This window comes from Stegodyphus dumicola, chromosome 1 (genome assembly GCF_044657685.1).
Source record: "Stegodyphus dumicola isolate Sdum_Otavi_A_Nest chromosome 1, ASM4465768v1".
NCBI lineage: Eukaryota > Metazoa > Arthropoda > Arachnida > Araneae > Eresidae > Stegodyphus > Stegodyphus dumicola.
Genome location: NC_140768.1, coordinates 100945234 through 100957863, shown reverse-complemented (window position 1 = coordinate 100957863; position 12630 = coordinate 100945234). Strand labels below are relative to the sequence as shown.

Genomic DNA, 12630 nt, shown 5'->3' with positions numbered 1-12630 from the left:
ATTTGAAATCTCCTGCAATGTTTGCTTTATAATTATTGAAAGTTTTAAAATTAAAATAGCTCTTCAATAACATCTTTCAATTAACAGTGCTTGGTTGCTAAACAGATATAAAATTTTTCAGAAATGGAGCAGTTCTTTTAGTTTTAAGCATTAAGGTTATTTTTTATGCCTCTGAAGAATCAAAAATGGTTCCCCAAGATTTTATTAAAATTTTAAATACTAATAGATAGATAAGTTTGTAAAATTACATTTTGCATGTCAGTAGTATCTTCTTAACAGTTTTATGTGGTAATGTATAAAACTACATTGAATAACACCATGCTATATAATTCTTATTTTTTAAAGCAATTGCTAACCATGTTTGAAGATACTTCAGCCATTGAATTTTGTCAAAATTCATCATTTAAAAAGCAGTGAGTTTAAATATTGTGAACTGGAATTTCAGTTCCTTATTCAGTACTGTTTTGATACTTTATTTTAAATGATCAAATTACCCCAAGTCACTGTATTTCCCTTGCTGAATTGGATTGGAAAAACAAATTTCAAATTTCAATTTTGAAAAATCATAAATTGTCAGAAGAGAAGAAAACTTTTTTTTTTTAATTGCAAGGTTTTTTAAAAATTTCCCTTATGAATCAGAATTTGAATTTTTCAAAATTTAAAGAGCAAAAATTCAGTTATTGTGATTTGAGATCTTTTTGCTAAATCGTGAGTGTTCTTGCGTATTAGGATTCTTAAGCTTAATTGCAAATTTTTGTGCAGTTCTGAGAGCTTAGAATAATAATTCACAAAAAGGTGATTCCCCCCCCCCACAGAAAGGTAAACTTTCCATACCTGAAAGAAAGGAATTTGTATATTTTAAATATACTTAAAATATTAGTCATGCTTACTGAAGAATGATGATTTCTTTAATATATATATATATATATTTTTTTAAGGTAAAATCCTTGAAGTGTAAGTACATAGCCAGATAGGAATAAACACTGAATGGCAGCCATGAGTTAAAAGAAGAGCATAGAAATCATATTTATTTATATATTTCTTTCCTGTTTTTATTAATTTAACCTCTTGAATATTGGAATGGAAAAACTGTACAGCATATGATTTCTAAAGAGTTGGTTGAACCCACTGAGTGGCATGGGTTTTTTGGTTCGGTCATGAAGACCTAAACAGAATTTATTACCTAAATTTGTACTTATTTTAGTCTGTATTTTCATAAACTTACATTCATTAAGATGACATTTACATTATCAAAAAAAGTAAGAAACCAAAATACTTTAAATTATAAGCTAACATATCAAGTAACAAAAAAATCTCATTAGCTGACAGAACCAGTCATGTCACTCAGAGGGTTACATTAAAAACATATATACAGGGTTGCCACGCTACCTGGAAAACCGGGAGAACCGGGAAAAGTCAGGGAATTCGAAAATTGACCAAAAAATTCAGGGAAAAGTCAGGGAATTTAAGTATTTTTGTCAAAATCTGGAAAAGTCAGGGAAGTTCATACAATGATCCCACCAAAAAAAGCGATTTTTGCGCCGACGTCGGAAGAGATAACTTTTTTTGGCGAATTGCCTATCACGTGAGTGTCTGCTGGCACAGAGCCAATTTTCGCAGCTCCAATTTGATTGCCTTTTAGAAAGGCAAAGCAAGTTTCCCGCAACTTTTGGTTTCCAGTATTCTCGAGAATCGCATGTGCAGTGCATGAACTAAAGAAAGTACCTGTTCTCGTATAAAACAAAATGGGTTTCATCTTAGTATACGGTACGATGGAGGTTAGTATCAAAGAATATATATTGTAAAGAAGGAAAACCTCTCTGCAACAGACGTGGCTCCGTTCCATCATAGAGGGAAACAGCTGTGCATGCGTGATATATCTGCCGCCAAAGCTGGAAACCGGTGTCGAAGTTCGAAGGTCACGTTATCAAGAGTTCATTAAATGAATATCCTTTAAAATTTCTTTAACCACTTGCGCTAAAAAGACGTGCCACGCACGTCGAGATGTTTTTGTCTCAAACTGCGAGCGACGTGAACACCACGTGGATAAGCATTTATCGCAAAAATGAAAATAACATGGTGCACACGTCGCTTAACAACGAGATTGTTTATTTCTCGAGTTACAGCTCTGGATTGCACTCGCAGATGCGGAGCGGCGTAAATGAGACACTTTACCACTTGCTATATTGTAGCGCACGGCACCGCAACCGTGAAGTTTAGTCTTAGCGCAAGTAGTTAAACTCTAAATTAAAAGAAAATATTTTTTGGCGCAAGTAAATTAATTCATAGGTTAGTAATTTTCAGGGGGGGGGGAAATACGAAAATCCGTTTTTAAAATTATTGTGAAAAATCCAAGAAGAAACGTCCTTTGATAAAACGTTTCTTCTTGGATTTTTCGCAATGATTTAAAAACGGATTTTCGTAGCTTTGTTTTTGTTAAAGAACGTTTCTTCTTAACACGTTTCTCAATTTCCGGTACACATCGCGGAGAGGGAAATTCTGGCCGCCAGGTTCCGTTGCCAAATCCCTTGGCAAATTTTCCCTCCGCATTCTAGCGGCGTAATAGCATTTTACTTGTATGGAAAAGTTTCTTCTTTACATAGACCAAAGAATTAGAGATTCTTTGCATAGACGTTTTTTGGTTAAAATAATCTCCATGTATGGATTTGGCGACATGATGATGCGCAGTAAACGGGTCATTTTGGTCTTGGCGACAATTTTCAAAATCGTGCCAAAGCCTTACCGTATACTAGAATTTTACCGCAAAATCTTCTTAAACTTTTCTTTTTAATAAATACCTTGCCATTTTGCAGTAAAATAAAAAATAGTAATCTGTCATCTAGGCTAACCATGTCATTCGCTAAAATATCGTTGATTATTCTAATTCAATTTTTAAGTAATTATCTTTATTTTTATGTTATTCGTATAATTTAATGATGCTTCTTCCCTCTAAATTTATTAATTATTAGTAAATAATATTTCTAAATTTCAGGAAATTTTCTCTGGCATAATCTTGAAATTAATTCTAGCAGTATGATGACATACCATCACGAAATTTAAAACACATATTTTTTTCTTATGTATGCTGCGACTAAATATAAAATACCTCAATTTATTAAAATAGATTTCTTTGTTTCGTTTAGCTGCAGAATGTCTGCAAAAAAAGCCTTATTTTATTCCAGATTGTGAAGATTCTAATCTCAATCTTCAATGGAGAAAACAACAACTATTATAATTATATTTGTGTTTTCAAGTGTTAAGGTGCTTTTTAAGAACATACCTCACACAAATTAAATTTACCTAAAATCTAACCTAACTATTTAGCATTGGTTGTGATTTATAAGGACCGGATTAGCCTTGTGTTGAACTGGTGATGATCATGAGTAATAATTAAATAAAACATACATTTATTATCCAATGTAATCTTAAATTTTATTAAGTTTCTTAAGTGGAAAAGTAAACAAAATTATCAAACAAAGTATACCAAGAATAATTAAGAATAAATGTCCTCTGGGATTTATTGAATAATTAAGTGAATTTGCTACACAATACAAGTAATACCATAATTTACCTCTTAGCGTAGCCAACGTACATTACGCGGATAGACAGGAATTTTCTTGAAATGCACCTGGAAAACCTGGAAAAGTCAGGGAATTTCATTCTCCTGTTTGAGTGGCAACCCTGTATATACTTGTATAGATTTACTAGCAATTAATGTTTCTCCTTTTAAAGAAGCCTTTTAAATAATTTAATTTCAATATTTATTTTACTTACACAATGTACATACATTTTTATTACCTTAAATCAGAAGTTTTGAAATCATGCAAAAAGGATAGGAGGGAAAAATATGCAAATAAATACAATGTGTTCATTTGCATATATTCATAGCTGATCAATTTATTGTCAAATTTTGTTTTATACTGAAACAAGAATGCCCATTCATATGTGGAAATGTCATTAAAGTGTTGTTACTAGTTGTGTTACAAATTAGACTTGTTAAAAGATGAAGCGTCAAGATTGCATATGATGTGCAATTTCAACCGGCCTAATATAAATTTTGGAGGGGGGCAGTCAAATGATGCATTTGTATATGTATGTGGTTTTGTTTTATCTGAATATTTATAATGTATTTTTTTCCTTTTATTTCAGATGGTCACTATTCCATGTCCTACTTTACAAGACCCGATTTTGCTTTGTTCAAGTTTACTTAGTTCATTTTTGATACCCAAACAAAATTTAGTCCAATAAATGCAAGAAAAAATTCAAGCGTCTGTTTGTATCTATAATTTAAAAATTTCCTATAATAGCAGACATTTTTAATAATTAACACTAGAATTACCAGTCTGTCAAAATGATAGAATTTTCTTCATAGAAAATTACATTAAGTTGTTTGAACATAACAAGCAAACATCAACTACCTGCTTCAGAGGAGGAATGTCTTCTTAAACAATTTTCTAACAGAAACTGGCTCATATTTAATGTTACACAGATACATTACTCATACTATGAAAACACCCATGCAACGAGCCCTTTCTCCTAGATTCAAACCAGGTCAAGCTGCCAGCATTCAGCAATCGTCCATTGATTGGGCTCCTATTTGTAAAAACAGGTGTATATTAATAGTTGGCGGTTTTAGTTTGACTTTTTTTCCCTACACTCTGACAAATTTATGAAAAAGTATTAAATCTTGCTTCTTGTTGAAATTTTATAAATGTTGGGTAGGACTCTGTTCCAAAATTTTAAAATAAATTTTGAACACGTCAGTAAAGGAATTTCTTCTAAGCTTCTCATTATAGGAATAAAACCATAAATTTCAATTTTCAGAGGCCAAAATTCCTCTTTGTACTAATTTGTACCTTAATTTGGATATCTTAGAACAGAGGCGACCAAACGTTTTAGGAAGAGTGTCATTATCTCGTGGAGGTAGGAAGTAAGATGGAGTCGCCCTAAACAAGTTTCTCCCGTACCCTGCTCTGAAGCACCGGCGATCCCTACGTGGTGACCAAAACATTGGGTCATTTACCATTGAGTTCTATGGGATTTGACGGGTTTGGATGTAAATATTTTGTAATTACGTCGTAAATATACATATAAATGTATATATTTTCTTTTTCTACAACACTTCAGAGTCCTAAGTATGTGAAAACAACATATTTTTAAACAACATTTCATTCTGAACGGAATTAAATGCTATACTTTTCACAGGACAGTTTTCTCAGAATGGTTTAATTTGAATGAAATATTTTCACAAGTTTTCGTTAATTACATTAGAAAAAAAATTAAGGTAATTCGATTTTATTCGGTTAAGGTACAAAAATTAAGATCAAAGTTTATTGTATTATTAATATTAAAATTATGCATTATTTCTTTTCTATTTATAGAGCTTCTTCCTAAAATACTTTCTTAAATATGACATGATTTTTTGGCTTCTGAGGCATCTTTTAAATCGAAAAATGTAAGTCAATTTATAATTAATGCTCTATTCGCTAATTCCTAATAATTAAATAGGTATTAAATAGTACTTGACTTTCTCTGAACATTTCTGAAAGAGAATAAAATAAGTTTTTTTTTTTTTTTTTTAAGTATTATTTAAAACTTGTAACTGAGTTATTATAAAATGTAAAGGGAATAATTCTTTTAATTATACTTATCAGATTTTTTTTTTTTTACCCTTCATTTCAACAATACATATTCCAAAACTCTTTATTACGTTCTTAAGTGCGCATCTCATAGCATTTGCTTTACAATACCTTTTAACAGATTGCTTTCCAATACGAACAATTCTTGCTTAAATAGTTTTATAACGTATTTGTCAACAGGATTTCAATTTATGTTTACAATTCAATATTAAGGTTATTATATATTTAGATAACATTTATAATCATTATAAATTAGATACATTTAATCATTAGATTTCTTCACAGTACTTTCACAGTTGTTTATAAGTGAATAAATTCTTCATTTCAAAACATTTATAAATAATTTAATGAATATTTAAGTATTTTGTCAAACGCAGATGCATGCTTTTTTCAAGCACATGCATAAATACCCATACATATTTCCGGCATGTGCAAATCTTTAATTTCTGTGCATTCACTATATTTTTCGTGTAAAGTAATTTACACTAATTTAGCATACACCTGAAAGTTTTACATAAAAAATATATATGAATATAATTTGAATGAAAATTATAAGTATTATTTTCAATACCCACTCAAAGGTCAGTTTTTCTTCAAAATTCCTCCACGATGGCATCTCTCTCTTTAGGCAGATAGCCCTTGCATGCGTTACTCTATTTAATAAAAATTTAATCTGACCTATGTGCTTAATTACAAATATTTTAACATACATAATTTTATATTTATAAAACGTGTAAGCCCAAAGTAATTATTTTTCAGATATATAAAATTAAAACGATGGGTTTAAAATGAGCAGCAGTAAAGCCTCTCCTCTCAAAAATTTTAAAAGGTACATGTTACAATAATATATGGATGTGAAAAAAATGTGTTTTATTTAAAACATTTTGACGTTTGGAAAATAAAATAAAAGTAGCAAATACTCTATCAAGGGTATCGAAAGACGTATACAATTTTAAATGTACCATAAGGTATTTTTCATTCTTTAAGCATAGCATTTTTCTTAAAATCTATATTTTTCTAGTGCAACAGCTTAGAATTTTATAAAACAAATTTATAATCAAAATCGCTGTTGTTAGTTATCGAAAAATAACCAAGATGCGATTTTTGCGTAAATGTCACTAAACTATACAAATTGCTATCGTCCATCACACTATGAATGTTTCTTTCATGTGAAAGTGTCCCTTTTTCGATTTCTATGGAACTGTCGTGTGTCGAAATACTATCAATCTTGTCAAGCGAGCTTCTGAATGTAAACAAAGAACACCCCATCTGGTGACCCAAGCTTCAAAGCAGTGCTTCACTTTTAGCGCGGGTTGGCCCCTCCTCCCTTTCCTACCTCCATGCATTATCTGGGGGGGGGGGATTCTGTGTGCTATTTCCAACTTCTCCAACATATTAAAAAATATAAAAAGGTGAAAAAATTTTATTTATAGGTTAATTATGGGCTTTTTATGCAAATAGCACATTTTTTCCCATGTAATTCCAGTAAATAATTATTAAACAGTCAGTACTTAATTATTGTGGCTTTTGAATTTTTAATTCTTTTTTTTTTTTACCAAGTCAAGGTATATTAGGATTAATTCTTGAAGGTTATTATAAAATTGTGTATTAGTTAATCTTGAATGATATTTTGATTTTATTATGTTCATAATAGAAAATATTTGTCCACAAGCATATGTTGATCCAAACATACAACATATCTGACAGCCATATTGTGTAAATTTGGAAAATTGCTTGATGGATAAAATTTCATATAATTTCAAACACTATCAGTTGAAATAAGTTCCTTATATGTGCTTTTCAGAGTAGTGTGGTGCTGTAGGTCCATAACTTCAGTTTGGATTTCAGCTGGATAGCAGTTAACATCTTGCAGAGAAATTGAAATAGGATTTGTTAAGATCACCCTTTTTTTTATGATCTTTAAAATCATCAAACCTAGCACTGAAAGAATCCTGAAAAATAAATATTAAATTTTTAAATCCATCATAGTTTGAAGCATTATTGATTTTGGTAGCTATTTTCTGCATTAATGTGATTTCCCCCCCCCCTTCAAAATTGAGACAAAAAAAGCAAAAGTTTGTTCGCAAAAGAAGGTATATGATAAACTAGAGTATGAAAAATATAATATTTTCTTTGTATTCTTAGCAAGCACTCACTGGGCAGTTCATTGTTTTCTTCCGGATATTTTAAAACACACTCTCTCAAATTCCAAAATCTTGTGAGTGTACTTCCTTTGGAAAGCCAGTGTATGCTACACTGAAGGAGTAACTCTCCATCCTTTTCCGTATCCTCCAAGAAAAGCTCATGATATCCTTGTCGACTCATAGCTCCAGCTCATACTTGACCAACTGAGTCAATACAGAGTCAACAGCAGAAGACAGGTTTAAGTCCTTAACAAAAAGAGCTTCTGGATAGATAATATAATGATATTTATAATTCAAGCAATATTACAAAATCTTTTATCTTGCCAAACCATGCAAGGCACACCATCTGTGTAAACACTATCTAATTTTATCCACTCTACTTTGTTCACTTCATTTACATTTTAAATTCTTTCAAAATGAAATACCTCACTTAAATCTAGCTGGCAAAAATCAAGTTCTTCCACAATATCAAAATTATCGTTCATGTAATGCACAAATATGGTTAACTGCATATTTATTGTCTGTGATGTTACAGCTTTCATCCATTCATCATTTTAACTTTTCAAGCTAATGAATAGTATTTCAAATTTCATCCATCATTTTAACTTTTCAAGTTAATGAATAGTATTTGAAATATTGTAATCCAGAGCAGAGGCGAAGCTACGGTTATCAGCGCCCGGGGACAACTGAAGAATTTGCGGCCCCCTGGATGCTGCGTCCGGGGACAGATTTCCCTCCTTGCCATACCCTAGCTACGCCACTGATCCAGAGACAATTTGCGTGCCAACATCCTGGCCCATGTCATCTATGTGATGCATGGTGGTATTTTTAGACAAAGATATTTTATCAACCATATTTTTTACATCAACATTTTGGGCAAATATTAAAAGGCTATTTTTTATTATCTCCTCTCTGTCAGAATAGGTTTTTTTCTTGGGGGCTAAAAAACAGAGAAAGTTCATAAGAAGCCTTCACCATAGTTTCCATTTCATCATCTCTCTTCTGTAACAAGGATTGTTGGCCTGCTAAATATTTCTTTCTTTTTTTAACCCAACAACCATCCATCAAGTTTTGAATAACATAGTCCTACACCCAAATATCAGCACCTGAAATTTCGAATTTGTTTTATTAGCTCTTTCATATTTTGTAAAACTTTAACGAATTTTTTATTAAAAACATGTTTTCAAAGCAGGCAGTAGCAATGCTGTACAGAATAAAACACTTTTATCTCCACATGAAACTGTCTATCAGAAATTTAAATATTTTGTGATATTGCTGATGAATTTTATGTGGCGTAAGTGTGAAGATCATCTTTAATAAATAAAGGTAAAACACAAATATTTAAAAAATTCTTTGGGTGTAATATAAAATGTGAAAGTTTATTATTATTATTGATAAATGCTTTTCACAAGTGTCATCCAGCAGGATATTTGCTGTTGAGATCACGATGCAGCTGTTTGAAATGTCAGTCTAGGTTAAATTTTTTCATCACTGCTACACAAATTCCAGGTATCAAACAAACAGGCTTAGCAACTATTTTAATGCATAAATGAAAATTGTTCTTCCCAGTCAGTTTTTATATCACAAACTGCAATATCCTCTTCATGTTTTCTTTACAGTGTCAAAAGTTAAACTCATGGACATAGTGAGAATAAAATTTTTAAATCAATGAAGCTCAATGCCAAAATCTAAAAACAGTTTAAAAAACTTAACATCTTGCTCAACAGTTTAAAATCAACTCAGCCAAACAGCCATTGTTGCACTCGCTCGAGAACAGACGACCATAGCAAGACAACTCGAACCATTGTGCTCATTCCATGACTATGCTGTCATACCACATCATTGTACTGGTGTCAAGCGATGCTGTTATATTCAGTAGGATGTTTACGGATTGTGACAAAATTCCTGAAGATGACATTATTTTTCAAAATTTTTAATAAGTTTTTGTGTGTTGGCCATTCATTTCTTAGAAGCTCATGAATAGTGCAACTTCCACTGAAAAACTTGACAGCTGATATTTTTACTCAAGTCACTTCATGCAGATGCCAATCAGTAACATGTATGATATAGTAAGAATGAATATAAAATGAATTATATATATTTAGGCTACAGCTCTTCAACTGATGTTACCAGTCTTTATTTCTACACAGCTTATATTTTGATTATTTTCATTTTCAATCATTAGAAGTATATAGATTTCAATTACTACAGAATCTCTATAGTTTCGATGGAAAATACCCCCCCCCCAAAAAAAAAAAAAAAAAAAAAAAAAAAAAAAAAAAAAAAAAACTACAGATTTTACTAAAAGGGGGTAAGGAAAATGGTATGCAGAATAGAACTAACTACTCTGATGATTGGCAAAATACTTGTAACATCATTTATTAAGTTCATGGTCTTTCTGATTTCGAAGAGTAACCAATCATAGTTCAGCAAATTATGACCCTTAACTTTCCAATCAAGCATCCTACTGTGAAGAGCTTGGTTACCTTGCAGGTCTTGTTTGCGAATTTCTTACGTGCACATTTGTATCGTACCAAGGGAATGGCTCCTAAAATGGACTGTTGCGCTCCAACTCAAATTTCACTCATGATAAAAAGAATGTGCAAAAGATCTGCAGTTGTGTTATCTGTAATTAAACTGTCATGTGACCATGCTTCCTATTTAATTGATGTGTTTCAACAGTTTTTGGTTTTATAGTTTTATTAAATTTAATCATTTCAGTTTCAATGTAGTAATTTAGAAATTTTAAAATATTTCCCACTCAGCAGGTGTGTTTATACGCCACTATTTACATTGAAGAAATCATCAACTATATAAGGCACCTATTAGGAAGTATGCTCACCTAAAATAAAATTGCTTTCTAGGGCAATATGATAATAATAAGAATTCTGATAAATTTAGTTTTGCGAAAAGGGGAAGCAAGAATTCATTTTCTGACGATCTGCAGGGTTTTAACATGTACTTATATTCTTTCAAATTTAATTAATCAAATACTGAAATCTTTTTCTGCAATTTCAATTACTTTGAAAATATAATTAAACAAAAATTTTCTGTCAATTACAATTTGGTGGCAGAATTCTTACAAAACAACAGAATTTGACAGTTTACTAAAACTCTTGCAAACACATTGGCCTGATGTCGGAAGGTCCTCCCATTATAACATGGCAGTTGGGAAAGAAGTTTTTAAGTAGCCTCATAATAAGAAAATAAAATTATCAAGACAGAAATTTAAAGATTCATATAGAATTTCCATGCATTAAATCATCTGAAGTTTCAGTAAATCATGCACTTCGGCCCTGGCAAAGACTTTCCAGTTATGCATAGTGTAAAAGGTGACTGTAAATAGCTATAAAAATTAAAGAAAGAAATATAATAATTGGTTCATAAAAGACAGTGAAATTAATGTTATAAAAGCCAAATACTATTTCATTTAATTTTTAATTGAATACAACCTTCCAACTCCCATTTCAGACCATTTGAAGCAGCTTTTAAATGTAGTGTGTCTGAATTATGACATGTCAAAAAAGTACCTCATTCATGTAAAAGCATTAGTGTTTCTGAATTATGCCATGTCAAAAAAAGTACCTCATTCATGTAAAAAGCATAGAAAGCATTTTTTTTTATTTTTTTTTTTATATTTTTTTTTTAAAGATTGCATTTTGACAGTTTAGGTACAAAATCTCTTTAAGTCCAATGCATTGAAAAAGTAAACATGCAGGCAAATGAAAAACCATGTTATAGAAAAAAGATTACCAAATTCAGAACTTAAGCTTTCAAAGTATGCTACTTATAAATTTTTACATTTATAAATTATTTTTAATGCATATCCGTCCCTATCTAGACTTTTTTAATATATTTATTTCTTCCATATATACAGTAGTGGTCAAAATTGTAGACACTTTTGGAAATTTTTATGTTTTTAAACTTTGTATGCTTATAGAAAATGTTACATTTCACAAAATGCAAACTTGTATATATCATTTTAAAGATAATTTATTACTGAGATCAATACAAAACACAAAATTAAATTATTTGCAATACAAAAAAAGTTAAATGATAATAGTTATCGATATACATTAGATAGTGATGATTGCAGTTGTAAGGATCCTACGTTTTACTAATGTTTATTTTATTTTAAATCTTTACTATCACTTCTTATTTTCTACTTTCGGCCAGAATTAAAAGCTTTAACTTATTTATGCAAATTGTCTTGCTAACGCCAAGTACTGAAGTTGTGGCTTTTTGCCAAGCAAGAGAGAGGAAGGAGTTATTAGAAGCAGGCCGCTTGCCATAGTAGTTTTACTCGATTGCTGGTTGCCTTCAAGGCCAGAGGTTTAATCCTCTTGATAATTTTAAACGTATTGCAGTTTTAGCAGCTCTCTGTACTACATACGGATTTTTGTTAAATAACGGCCAATCTTGAAGTTAGGCACTTGTATATTAATCCAAAGTTAGTTTTAGTTAGAGTTTTTAGTTAGTATTTTTATATTCTTACGTTCAGACCACAAGTGGTTGGTCTCTGTATTCCGAAGTTCCGGAAATCGCTGTAAAGATAGAAAAATAAAGGGTTTCGTATACCCTTCCTGTGTGTATTGTCTACTTCGCAATTTATTGAACATAGCTTTAGTAAGTTCCCTGTTCCGAGTCAGGACAGTTCATGTTTCCAAAGCAAGTAAAGAGGAATACAAGTCCTGATACAGTGAGTTATCAGTACTTAGTAGGGTACCTTTTATTTTTGATTACAGCTTCACATCGACGTTTCATTGAGCTGACAAGAATTTTAAGCTCTTCTTTCGTTATTACATGATGCCAGGAAACAATTATAGCCTCAATTAGTTCCATTTTAT

General features: G+C 31.0%; 2 protein-coding genes across 6 annotated transcripts in view; one reads left to right on the top strand and one right to left on the bottom strand.

The window, feature by feature from the left end:
* The window catches only part of l(2)05287 (WD repeat-containing protein l(2)05287), an 86277-nt gene extending 82011 nt beyond the window's left edge, over positions 1-4266 (top strand). Inside the window, exon 19 of the mRNA XM_085818285.1 lies at positions 4150-4266. Coding sequence (XP_085674411.1) covers positions 4150-4248 — 99 coding nt within the window. The 3' untranslated portion in view covers positions 4249-4266. The remainder of the gene's footprint in view (positions 1-4149) is intronic.
* LOC118189769 (putative RNA-binding protein 18) overlaps positions 3417-12630 on the bottom strand; it is a 63502-nt gene continuing 54288 nt past the window's right edge. The window contains exons 6-7 of one of the 5 annotated variants that reach the window (XM_085818293.1): positions 6215-6292; positions 4262-4593 (exon numbers count right to left, since the gene is read on the bottom strand). In XM_085818293.1, the coding sequence (XP_085674419.1) occupies positions 4482-4593; positions 6215-6292 (190 nt within the window). In that variant the 3' untranslated portion in view covers positions 4262-4481. Of the gene's footprint in view, positions 3638-4261; positions 4594-6214; positions 6293-8666; positions 8890-10852; positions 11130-12630 lie in introns of those variants that run through there. The other 4 variants (XM_085818306.1, XM_035360432.2, XM_035360435.2 and 1 more) reach the window with 4 other exon arrangements.